The following is a 13441-nucleotide window of genomic DNA, read 5'->3' on the forward strand; positions in this document are numbered from 1 at the left end:
CTTTGTCCAGTGTCTTGTCTACTCTAGTGGGGGAAGGATACATGTTGGTGGAATTTGGGGAGTACAGTCTTCAGGTTGGAGTGATTGAAGTCACCCGCAACAATGAAGGCTGCCTCGGGGTTGTGCGTCTGTTGTTTGCTAATGGCAGTATGCAGCTCTTTCATTGCAAGCTTGGCATTAGCATCAGGAGGGATATAGGCTGCAGTCACAACAGTGGAGGTGAACTCTCTGGGCAGATAGAACGGTCTGCATCTAACCAAGAGGAATTCAAGGTTAGCTGAGCAGTGACTCTCGATGATGGTGGAGTCCGTGCACCATGCTTTGTTTACATAAATGCACAGACCCCCCCCTCTGGTCTTACCAGAGTCTGATGTCCTGTCCGCTCGGAGTAAATGACGCCCCGATAGCTGGATGGCGCTGTCAGGAACGTCAGTGTTGAGCCAAGTTTCAGTGAAGATCAAGATGTTGCAGTCCTTGATCCGGTTGTGGGAGGTGATCCTTAGCCGGAGTTCATCCATTTTGTTTGCCAGTGAGCGCACGTTGGCGAGGAAAAGGCTAGGAATCGCTGCCCTGTGTGGGGCTAGCTCTAACCTGGCCTTTAACCCACCTCTGCGTCCCCGGCGGTGTTTTCGTACCCGTCGCCGTCTGTTTGTGCTTCTGGTGGGCCGAGCTGGCTTGGTGCGCGCTGGTGTTCTGCCGCTCCGTTGCTCCGCGTCTGCGTTACTCCGCAGGCGGTCTTCAGCCCCGCGGCTCTGCTGATGGTCTCCAGCCCCGGGGCTTACCTGGCGTTCTCCAGCTCCACGGGTCGGGTGGTGGTCTCCAGCTCCACGGGTCGGGTGGTCTCCAGCTCCACGGGTCGGGTGGTGGTCTCCAGCTCCACGGGTCGGGTGGTGGTCTCCAGCTCCACGGGTGGTGGTCTCCAGCTCCACGGGTCGGGTGGTGGTCTCCAGCTCCACGGGTCGGGTGGGGGTCTCCAGCTCCACGGGTCGGGTGGCGGTCTCCAGCTCCACGGGTCGGGTGGCGGTCTCCAGCTCCACGGGTCGGGTGGCGGTCTCCAGCTCCACGGGTCGGGTGGTGGTCTCCAGCTCCACGGGTCCACGGGTGGTGGTCTCCAGCTCCACGGGTCGGGTGGTGGTCTCCAGCTCCACGGGTCGGGTGGTGGTCTCCAGCTCCACGGGTCGGGTGGCGTTCTCCAGCTCCACGGGTCGGGTGGTGGTCTCCAGCTCCACGGGTCGGGTGGCGTTCTCCAGCTCCACGGGTCGGGTGGTGGTCTCCAGCTCCACGGGTCGGGGTCTCCAGCTCCACGGGTCGGGTGGTGGTCTCCAGCTCCACGGGTCGGGTGGCGGTCTCCAGCTCCACGGGTCGGGTGGCGGTCTCCAGCTCCACGGGTCGGGTGGCGGTCTCCAGCTCCACGGGTCGGGTGGCGTTCTCCAGCTCCACGGGTCGGGTGGTGGTCTCCAGCTCCACGGGTTGGGTGGCGGTCTCCAGCTCCACGGGTCGGGTGGTTAAGCCTTTTCTGTTCCCAAAAATATATCCAAGACTCCCCTACTCTGGACAAAACAATCTGTGCATCTACCCTGTCAATTCCTAATATTTATTTATGCCATGTTTTTTGAACTGCACCCATCAAGTGTCTTGTTTCTGATGTTTCTTCCATTGTATTCTGCCTCTTAGTTATGAATTTTCTTTGCACCAATAATTAGAGCTTGCAACATGAAAACAAATCTTAAGTGCCTATGGGAGAGTGCTACAAACTTGGACCATGCATATTTCAACTTGCCTTTGAAAATCATTAGATATAGGCAAGATTCCTTCAAATCAACTAGCTGGTACCTTACTGCTTAGAACTGCCACACAAATGTGTAGAATTATTTATTCTATTGTATATTCTGTGACTCCATATTTCTATTTATTCACCATAGAGTGTAGTGCTACTAACATTGCACACCTATTCACAGGTGATATAATATTCTTAAAATAGAAGAATGTAAGCATATAATTTGTTCTCAGGAGAAAAGATTGCAAAATATGATTGGAGAAATCTTTGGAAAATATTTTCTGGATGTGGGTGACAGAGGCAAAGTCATACATACTGTTGTAAAGGTAATTAGTGGCTCAGCCATTAACCTGCACAGTTCCTCAGGGTGAACGAAGGAGTAGGGTGGAAGATTCCAGGATGTAGAGATGACAAATGCAAAAGTCAACATTATATACAACTTGGAGGAAAGATTTGATAGGATGCACTTCCATTATATTTTCTTGCATTCTGTGGGTCATTGGTTTGGAAGAGCTTTTAAGGAAATTCAGTAGCCAGGTTTGAGCAGTCATTAATCTAATTTTAGAAAATTGTAAAAAACTGTTTTGATTTTGAAAATAAATGCCAAATATCAGAGGGAGGTTGGGATTGGGTGAAGGGAAATAATTGGAAGTTGGGATTCAGGCATTATTGGGAAGCTTTACACTGCATCTGTTACATACTGTAACTGACCTGATACTGTACATTGGTAAAAATAATGTTGCCATCTATTGCCTTGAGTTTAACAATAATATCAATTTAAATCGAATTAATTCTTTCAAATACATATAAATATTTGCAGTGAGTGGAAAAGGCTGCAAAAAATTGTAAACACTGCCCAGTCCATCATCGGCTCTGATCTCCCTACCATCGAGGGGATCTATCGCAGTTGCTGCCTCAAAAAAGCTGCCAACATCATCAAGGGGCCACACACTCATCTCTCCACTGCCATCAGGTAGAAGGTACAGGAGCTTGAAATCTGGTACATCCAGGTTCAGGAACAGCTTCTTCCCCACAGCCATCAGACTATTAAACACAACTTCAAATAAACTCTGAACTATAACAGCCTATTGCACTTTATCTGTTTATTTATGTGTGTAAATATATTTTCTATGGTATATAGACACACTGATCTGTTCTGTATTTATGCCTACAATATTCTGTTGTGCTGCAGCAGCAAGAATGTCATTGTCCCATCTGGGACACATGACAATAAACTCTCTTGACTCTTGACGACTTATCTATATATTCTTACATTACTGAATGTATGTATGGCACACTTTATGGCACACATATTTCATTTTACTTGAACCATTGCATTTATGGAGTTTCAAAAAGTTGCAGCTAGAATACCAGTTATTTTAGTAACTGAAAAATATAGATCTTGCTTCTATGAATATGGATCTCTTGATATCTAGTGAAATAGTTTCCTTGAACAATTTTTAATTCCTGGGAATGCTTTTCACTTCAGGGACATTTATAATTAAAAAACATTCAAACTAGTTTGAAGATAAAATTACTACCATATAAATTATAGTTTGTGGTGTGCCAAAAAAAGCCTTCAAATGGTATTCTTTTCCAATTGTGTTTTTTTTCCCCATGCTATCCTAATAGAATACCTGCAAAGAAATGGGAATTGTTTTTGTAAACGATCTTCTACCAACACTCAGTGAAGGGTATAGATTAGCGGCAACTCATTCCATTTTACAGAAGGTAAATTTCAAATAAAATATCCTTGGTTTTATAAAATTGTTCAGCAAATTCAGACTTTTACCGCTTATTAGGTGGTTTCAACAGGAATTTGTCTCTACTTCCACATTTAACAAAATACAACACCTGGAGAATGGGGGGGGGGGGTGGGGGTTTGTTAAAATTAACTAATTACATGTAGGGAGCAGGAATTGTATTGACGTAGAAGTAGATAATTGAACTGGGTTCATGATGGTGCCATTGGTTGAAAGTACTTAAATCTTCGAAATACTAAATTTTGGTTGCTAGTTATGAAATTCTACGATGTTGGGAGCACATTTTGTGGTGACTTTTTACGGGTTCCACCAATCTTATCAAAAATGAATAGGAATAAATGTGATTCAGATTGTCATTCACTTGTCAATGACAGTGTTTACAGTAGATGCAGTTTTGGAAAATCTAGGAACGTATGCTTGTGTAATTTTTTCCTTATCTAAGTTCAAGTTAATTTTAGCTGTTGTAAAATTGAGGGTAGGTGAAGAGTGGTTAGAAGAAATCCTATATTAATGACAATCATACCATGGCTCAATATATAGATTCTTCGCTTGATTAGATCACTGGCATTTAACTGGTGTCAAGGCAAATTTAGTTTATTGATTTTCCAAGAAGTAAGAGTTGATTAGGCCGAATTATATTCTCAACATGGGTTCTCCTCAATGCTCACTCTATATCCAACAACTGTATAGGTGAGTGGGTCCAATTATGCTGAGCCAGCTGGTGAGATAATGTTGAGGCTTCAACTGTCATATTGTCGAGCCTCTGCATCTGGAAATCATGATAATAATTGACAGACGAGCTAGAACTTTCCTTTCTGTTAAAGCTCGTTTTGCTTTGTACTGGAATCTAATTATTCGATATTCAGATATTTAAAAATTAAAATTGATTTAAAAGAAAGCTTCAACAATATTAAGAATGTTACATCAGTCAAGTCATATAGTCGTCATATTTATTTATATAGCACATTTAAAAAGATAACTCTTGTTGGCCAAAGTGCCTAACATTTGTTATAAGAATAGTATAAGCAAATAAACTACATACATATATACATATAGCCCTCGCTCAATGGACGTCAGGAAAGGCTTGGGAGTATAGATAAGATTTTAGTCTTGACTTAAAGGAATCGATGGAGGGGGAAGTTCTGATGGGAAAGGGGATGCTGTTCCACAGTTTAGGAGCTGCAACCGCAAAGGCGCGGCCACCCCTAAGCTTATGCCTAGACCGCGGGATATTCAGCAGCCCCAAGTCGGCCGATCTGACTTACCTTCTACATAACTTACCTTTTCCTCTTAATGACAAATTCCCATTCAAATGCATAAACATCAGCACGTTTGGGCACTGCTGCTAAGTTGTGCACATCCAGGTTGCACTTACCTGTTCCTGACTGAAGGTCAGTGATTAATTTATTAACATGCGTTTGAAGTGGTCAAGGCAGAAGAAGAAACTAATTCTTCATCTTTCTAGGGATGTAAAAGTGCTTCACCTCTCTCTCTGGAGGCTATCGTGTCTCACTTCCAGAAGCTTTTTGATGTGAGTTCTCTAAGTGGTGTCTATCCACGAATGAACGAGGTGTACTCTAAACTTGGTGAACTGAACAATGCCATGAGAAATCTTAGAGAAATTTTGGGATTTGGTAAATATTTAATATAATTTAACCAAAAAATTAAATAATGGATCATTAAATCAAATTAGATGCTTTGAAAGATTAATGGTTGTATTTATTTTCAGATGAATCTACTTCTGTTAATATGGTAGTGAATACAGTTGGCAAACTTTGTAGCTCTATTACCACTGAAACCTGTAGCCAAGTGCATCAACTCTTGGGTACTGAGGACATACACAGGTAAATATTTTTGTCTAAGAAAGAACTGCAGATGCTGGTTTAAATCATTGGTTAGTTTGTCAAAAACCAGCAACAGGACAGTCCATACTTAATCACCAAGTATAAGGCAGCCAGATATATTCCTGAAAGTAGACTAACTTCTGGCATTGTAGATTTTTTTGTTATAGAATATATATTTATTAATAAGGTCAATCCTACTGAAGCACCGTTCTTGTAATATAATGAAAAAAAATGTTATTTTTGTTCTATGCGCTAAATGTTTTATTTAATTAACTCTCATGTGAAATAGTTTAGCTGAAAGCATGGATACTTTTTAGGGAAAGTTATGTAACCACACAGGAATAAAGGTGTGCAGAACATATAATTAACATAAACAAATTGGCCTGAATGTCATTTTCTTGTTATATTTAGTTTGAGCTTTATTTCTAGACCCAACATTTCGGTCAAAATTTGGAAACTGCTTCCATTGAGTGCGCTTAATTCATGCATGGGGGCAAAAAAATTATCTGCATGCAGTTAAGCAAATTGAGAGACTGTCCCACCTAGGCGACTTTTTAGGCGACTGCAGGAGACTATGCAGTCACCACATGTTTGCGGGTCACCACATGTTGCCATGGACTCGGCTGCATGGTCATGAGGAGTTCCCGCATCCTTTGTATTATTACCGTGGAATCATTGCAAAATGATTTGGAGGTATTAAAGAGCCTCGTCTAATTGTAAAGGAAAGATAGCTGAAGCGCACACTTGATCTAGTCTGTTAGATCCATCTGTTAGTGTATTCAACTCTAGAACTTGAATTCCTGGCTTTCTGGCTCAGATGTAAATTGCAGTACTAATGCACAATCAAGACCAATTAGTATTTTACCTATGTTTAAGAAGGGACTGCAGATGCTGGAAAATCGAGTTTCAAACAATAGATCCTAGAATGGTACTTGGAAGATTGTTGTCCTCCAGTGAACGAAATGCCAACTTTGCAAATAATTTGTAGGGTGTGAGATAGCTAAAGTTAAAAGGAAAGCTGTTTATAATCAGTCATTTTGTTCTTGCTAAATCGGTTTGTGGTGTGTATTTTACATTGTAAAAAAATGCAATTTTTAACATTTTAGTATAATCAATATAGTGGAAGAACATGCAGAATTCTTTCCAGCATTCTACACACTTTTTCAGGATTTACTACAGATATTGGGTAAGAATTAGTTTATATCTTAATAATTAATTTTATCCGAGAGTATGGGATTCAAATCCAAATATTTAAAATAGATAATCCAGTTGAAATCCTGATAATCCAGTGTCTGCTTGTACATTAATTCGGAATGTGAACTTGTGTAGGTTTGTCCCCAAAATGCTTGTATATTTTCTGTTTCCATTAAACTCATTGGGTTCACTCAATTTATTATATTACTGTGCAATAAGTAAAAATAATGGTGTATTTGGATATTTAGAGTAACATCCAAAAGTTTGGAAAATCCTCTTTACCATCCCCAAAATCTAGGGATTATTGGAGTTTAATTGCAGCTACCTGATGTCTTGCATTTAAGAATAATTAAAGTAAATGCTTATTTAGGGCAATTAAGTACAAACATTCTAATTGTGTCTTTCTCTTTATTACAGAGGTAGACAGTATAGATCATGTGTTACCAGCGGTCCATGCTATAAAGCTACAAGCTAGAAAACAAATTTAAATTTAAGAATTTCTATTTGTGTTTTTTTTTAATAATCCTATTTGTAATCTGTAGAAATGTCTACTTTTGAATGTTTTCAGTAAACGTTTTAACTAATACAATCTTGCAGAATACTTGGCTTTCGATCACCACCCCCCCCCCACATGAGGCAAACCTTAAAATCGAAAATATTAATTCCATGAATATTTCAATAAGCACCATGTCAAGTAAAATAACTAATTCCCTACATTTATTTATAGTTTGCAATTTTTGATTTTTATGTCTCAACAAATCTCATCCACGGAGGTTAAAATTAAGTGCACAATGTTAAACTGTTAATTATGAAAAATCTTACTGGGCTGTGTAGCACCATAAAATTGTGATATTCTCTGTACCTCTTGATATTTAGTAAATAACATTAGTTACTAATAGACATCAAGTTTCAATACTGCTTATTTTATGTAATTTTAATGTTTAACAAAATAGCCAACTAAAATGAGATTAATTTATTTACAGCATTTGAATTGTTTGAAATTAGATTAATTTATTTACAGCAGCTAATAAATAGGAATTCATATTCCAGTAGCCATGCCCAGAGCCTTTTCGGCTCGGGAAATAACCAGCATCACATGATATTTACAATTGTGGACAATAGATAAAACATGAAGGGACACAATTCTATTTGTAATTAACTATTTTGCCAGCTTTTTGAAATCCACGACTTTACTCTTGTTAACATGCATCACATTGATAGCAAAATTGATTCAAGGGACTGATATAAAACTGGTATTATACCCAAAAAGATAATTGCACATTGTATTAAAGCAAAAATTAAATTAAATGTAGAGAAAATGCACATTAAAAAGCAGGCATTTAAACTGCCCACGTGAATCCATATTATACACCTCAGGCTAACATCAAGAATGAAATGTTATGTTCACAAACCAATGGGAGAACAAAATGTTTAAGAGAAGTCTTACAAATATCATTAAAGAAACCATGTTCCATGTAAAATCCTATTTCAATATACAAGCTTCCCTTCTGTTACATCCAGTTTAACAGGTGCTCCTTCAGTTTAACAGTAGATGGCCCAGTTTAGACTATGTTGAACTTAACTGACATAAAATTTGATCAATTTAAGACATTTTAGGCATATATTCCAAGCATCTTTCAAAAAACAGGATAATTTGTTATCGAAAAGAAATGAATAGAACACATTTGACAGCCAGCTTACCAAGCAATAAAACAGAAACATATTCAAAATCCTCCTTCACTCTATGTAGAAAATCAAATTAGGCTTTAGGTTAATTGTATACAGGTATATCAAACAATTCTTTCTTTGCTTGGCAATCCATCGTCAGTTAATTTATACCTGAGAACATAGAAGGTAAATGTCATTATTACACATTAATGGAAATATGTTTACTATTTGTTTAAAACAAATACATTCTTCCATAAGATTGTATATTTAAAACATTTTATAAGTGCATTTTAATTTTCTCTCCACACCTGCCTGAATATTTTAGCTAATACAAGCTTGCAATTATTGGTTTTCAATGTTCGATCACTACCCCCTCCAGAAACAGTTAAAGGTTTATTTACATTGATTTCATACGAGGCTAATTTTAAGAAAATTAATAAATGAAAATATGAATTCCTTGATGGACTGTTATAGCCCCTTTATGAACCTAGCATTACTATGGTCTTCTTGTGTATGATGTGCACAGTCTACAGTTGTAGGTCAACTTGTTCTATTTGTTTGTGCACGTCTGGTTGGTTGTATAAGTCAAAACAGGGTGGACCACGTGAAGGTTGCAATCTCCCACCCCGCTCCTGTGGTGAATAGTGACATAGTGAACAAAGTATACTTCAGTCCTATCACATTGATGATATTAAATGTTTTGTTTCTCATAAAACTTTAAATCTAGAACACACTCATCACTTCCCTGCCTCAGTTTAAATAATTAACATATTAAATGGACAGTTTTATATCAGGAATTACACTACAAATGCTTTAATATTAGAATATATGAAAAGAAAAAAATAGATATCATTGACATAAGTCTGCTTGGCAAAGGATCACTTGCTCTGCTGCCAAGTTCGTTCTAGGACCATTTGTAAGGAATCTGGAAATTGTATTCAGTTGGATTAAATTATTATAAAATTACTACTTTTAAGTATAGTCGGAACGTGCATCTACTCAAGACTTAAGTCATAACTTAATATTTAAAATCAAAGTATATGCCTTACCATTGTGTAATACCTGGGGTTAAATTATCCTTTGGAATGTCTATCAATACCTTAAATAAAGAAAAAAAAATGGTCATGTAGAATTGTGGAGTAACTCAAAATGCACTTATAAGATTATTTATTTTGAGTCCAAAACACTGAGGATTTTCCTGATGCGTCACGTAAGTCATAGGAGCAGAATTACGCCATTCAACCGATCGAGTCTACTCTGCCATTCAATCATGGTTCAAAGAGGTTCATGCAGTTAGTAACTTAATTTATCCCTCAATTGACAACACCAAAACTGATTTGTTGGCCATTCATCACTACTTTTATTGTTCATAAGTAATAGGAGCAGAATTAGGCCATTCAATTATGGCTGATCTATCTTTGCCTCTCAACCCCCTTCTCCCCATAACTTTTTGACACCCTTACAATTCACAAAATCTGTCAATCTTCACCTTAAAAATACCCAGTACCTTGGCCTCCACAGCTGTCTGTGGCAATTAATTCCACGGATTCACCACCCTCCGACTAAAGAAATTCCTCCTCATCTCCTTTCTAAATGTACAGCCTTTTATTCGAAGCCTCTGCTGCTAGACTCTCCCACTAGTGAAAACATCTACTCTAACCTGGCCTTTCACTATTCAGTAAATGACCTCTCCTGGACTTCAACCTTGACGTGGAGGCCGGCTGGAGTTCCATATCTCAGGCAATTCAACCAAACCGGACAGGTCTCCTGTGAGGAGGCAGATGAAGCTGTCCCTGGTCCTCCAGGTTGGGGGTTGGATGTGGGGTTAACTACCCCACCCTGGAAAAAAGTGTGAGTTAGAGAAACTTTGACGATTGAAAACCAAATTACACACTTGGTTGAAGAAAGTGCCCCAGCGATGGGGAACATGACACTTCCCAGCCAAACCTGCAAGGGTGCTGAGAAGGTGACACCTTCTCACACCAAAGAAATCCATCCTTGTGGGGACATGGAACATCCGAACCATGTTCCAGGCTGGCAAGGCTGCCACAATTGCCAACAAAATGGTGCGCTACAATCTCTCAGTCCTCAGCTTGCTGAAACAAGATGGTCAGTCAGGGGAGATCAAATTGGTCAGCGGGCAGTCCATTATCTACTCCGGACAGGAAGAAGAGGGAGCGAAGCATACAGAGGGAGTGGCCATCATGATGACGAAGGATGCTAGAAAGGCTCTAACGGCACGGAAACCCATCAGCTCTCGCCTCATCTTCGTAACCTTCAAAACCAACAAGAGTGAAAGCCCACATAATCCAATGTTATGCACCCACCAACGATGCAGAGGATGAGGTTAAAGGCAGGTTCCATGACAGCTTGAACCACCTACTTGGTAGTATTGGAGGCAGAGACCTCATTATCCTGATGGGTGACTTCAACGCTAAGGTTGGAGGCCAAAACAAGGGATATGAGGCAGTAATGGGAAAGCATGGAGTGGGGAAAATGAATGAAAATGGCGAGATGTTTGCTGAGACCTGGGTTCACAATAACCTAGTGATTGGGGGGAAGTGTATTCCCTCATAAAACAATCTACAAAACTACTTGGGTGTCATCAGATCATGTCACAGAAAATCAAATTGACCACATTTGTATCTGTAAAAAGTTCAGAAGGTCCATGGAAGATGTCGGTACATGAAGTGGAGCAGACGCAGCTTCAACCCACCACCTCCTGGTTGGGGAATTCAAGCTAAGGCTGAAGACACACCACCAGGCCAGATGCCAAAGAGCTAAATACAACATTGAATACCTCAGTAGTGCTCAAGTGGTAAAGAGGTTCAAGGATACCCTCTCAAGTGAAAACACAGAGGAGCTAAAGTGGAGGAGGAAGGAAGGATGAACAATAAATGAGGAGAGGGAACACCTAAAAGCTGCTTGGAGCTCAACCCGTGAGGGGGCCCTAGGGAGAAGGACCCAAAAGCACAGAGTGGATAACACCAGAAACCACAATCCAACAGAGGAGAACGTTAAAGGAGAAAGTGAACAACTCAAGAACAAGAGCTGAAAAGGCTTTGGCCCAAAAGGAGTACAACAGAAGCCACAAAGAAGTGCAAAAGAACATCAGGAGGGACAAGTGAACACAGGTGGAGAGGCTAGCCAAAGAGGCAAAAATTGCGGCGACTCAAAGGAACATGAGGGAATTATACACCATCACAAGGAAATTGTCCGAGACATATCTGCATTGTAATAAACCAATTACAGACAAGAACGGTCAACTGCTTTCAATCCAGGAGGCGCAGCTCGACAGATGGGTAGAACATTTCGAAAAAGTCCTAAACAGGCCACCACCGGCTGTACAGACACACATTCCCAAAGCCAGGATACCACTACAAATTAAGTGTGACAGACCAACAAAATCAGAAATAAAGGCAACAGAAAACTGGCAAGGCTGCTGGCCCTGACAATATTCCACCTGAAGCCCTGAAAGTAAATATAGACTTATCAACAGACATGCTCTATGGCTTCTTTGGGAGAATTTGGGAAGAAGAAAAGACACCCACAGAATGGTCAGAGGGATACGTCGTGAAACTGCCAAAAATAAAAAGGTGGCCTACGAAAATGTTTCAACTACCGAGGAATCACCCTACTTTCTGTACCCAGTAAAATTCCCAACCGGGTCATCCTCAACTGTCTTCAGGAAGCTGTAGACAAGAGGCTACGGGACCAGCAAGCAGGATTCAGGAAGGATCGCTCATGCACAGGCCACATAGCAACATTACACATCATCATTGAGCAGTCTATTGAATGGAACAAGTCCCTGTACATGAACTTCATTGACTTTGAGAAAGGGTTTGACAGCTTAGACAGGACAACACAATGGCGCCTAATGGACCACTATGGAATTGCCACCAAGAACCCGTATGATGGAACCTCATGCAAAGTTATGCATGCAGGCCAGCTCTCTCAGAGCTTTAGTGTCAGGACGAGCATCAAGCAGGGATGTCTATTGTCACCATTCCTATTCCTCCTGGCAGTTGACTGGGTCATGATGGAAACAACCAAAGGGAATAGAAATGGAATTCAGTGGACAATGTGGGAGCAGCTAGATGATCTTGACTTTGCAGACGACATAGTTCTCCTTTCACACACACAGATACAAATGCTGGAGAAGACAGACAGACTCTCACAAGCTGCAACAAAACTTGGTCTTACATCCAATACCCAAAGATACAGAAGATGAGGATCCACTCCAAAACCAGCAACCCTATCCTTATGCACAACACTGCTCTAGAGGAGGTAAAAACATTCACATACCTAGGCAGTGTTGTGGACATCACCGGAGGGGCAGAGGCAGACATAAAAAGTAGAACCAATATGGCTAGGGTGGTTTTTAACATGCGCAGGAAGATCTGGAGCTCAAAACACATCTCAATCAATACCAAAATATGCATCTTTAACTCAAATGTGAAACAGGTGATGCTGTATGGATCAGAGTATGGAAAACAACAAAACACACTACAAACAGGCTGCAAACATTCATTAACACCTGCCTTAGGAGAATACTTAACATCTGATGGAGAGACAAGGTAAGCAATGTGGACCTGTGGAAAAGAACAAGCCAGGAGCCCATTGACTTACACATTCGAAGGAGAAAATGGAGTTGGATTGGATACACCCTCAGGAAACCTGCCACAAACATCACCCGGCAAGCCCTGAAATGGAACCCCCAAGGAAAAAGGAAAAGAAGTCGCCCCAGGAACAGCTGGAGAAGAAGTGTCCAGACAGAAATGTCTGAGAGAGGGCTCAACTGGGAAGATCTCGAAAGAACTGCCAACAACAGAGTGAGATGGAGGACATTTGTCAATGGCCTCTGCTCCCTAGATGTGCAAAGGGTTTAATAATAAGAAGTTTCAATGAGGTCCTCCCCACATCCTTCTAAACTCCAGGAGGTACTGTGCTGTCAAACACATCTGCAGCTAAATGGAGAACTTGATATACTATCGAACAGAAGGTTAAAGTATGTGGAATCATGTAGAAAGAACTCTAATATATGGTTGATGTAATTTGCTGACATTTGTTGCACCACTTGATATTCAGATTTAAAAAAAGAGATCAGAAAATGCCAAACACAAGGAACTACAGATGTTGGTATCTTGGGTAAAATAGTCCTGGACGGAACTTGGGTCAGATAGCATCTGAGGAGG

The 13441-nt window shown here is 40.6% G+C and overlaps 2 protein-coding genes across 2 annotated transcripts in view; one reads left to right on the forward strand and one right to left on the reverse strand.

Annotated features, from left to right (window-relative positions):
- cep70 (centrosomal protein 70) overlaps positions 1-7484 on the forward strand; it is a 43106-nt gene extending 35622 nt beyond the window's left edge. The window contains exons 12-16 of the mRNA XM_055638570.1: positions 3410-3508; positions 5006-5174; positions 5270-5384; positions 6491-6570; positions 6996-7484. Coding sequence (XP_055494545.1) covers positions 3410-3508; positions 5006-5174; positions 5270-5384; positions 6491-6570; positions 6996-7066 — 534 coding nt within the window. The 3' untranslated portion in view covers positions 7067-7484. The remainder of the gene's footprint in view (positions 1-3409; positions 3509-5005; positions 5175-5269; positions 5385-6490; positions 6571-6995) is intronic.
- An 85-nt stretch (positions 7485-7569) lies between these two features.
- Positions 7570-13441, reverse strand: part of LOC129699009 (extended synaptotagmin-3-like) — a 144860-nt gene continuing 138988 nt past the window's right edge. Inside the window, exons 21-22 of the mRNA XM_055638569.1 lie at positions 9296-9345; positions 7570-8417 (exon numbers count right to left, since the gene is read on the reverse strand). Of these exons, the coding sequence (XP_055494544.1) occupies positions 8369-8417; positions 9296-9345 (99 nt within the window). The 3' untranslated portion in view covers positions 7570-8368. The remainder of the gene's footprint in view (positions 8418-9295; positions 9346-13441) is intronic.

This window comes from Leucoraja erinacea, chromosome 7, assembly GCF_028641065.1.
Source record: "Leucoraja erinacea ecotype New England chromosome 7, Leri_hhj_1, whole genome shotgun sequence".
NCBI classification, from domain to species: Eukaryota; Metazoa; Chordata; class Chondrichthyes; order Rajiformes; family Rajidae; genus Leucoraja; species Leucoraja erinaceus.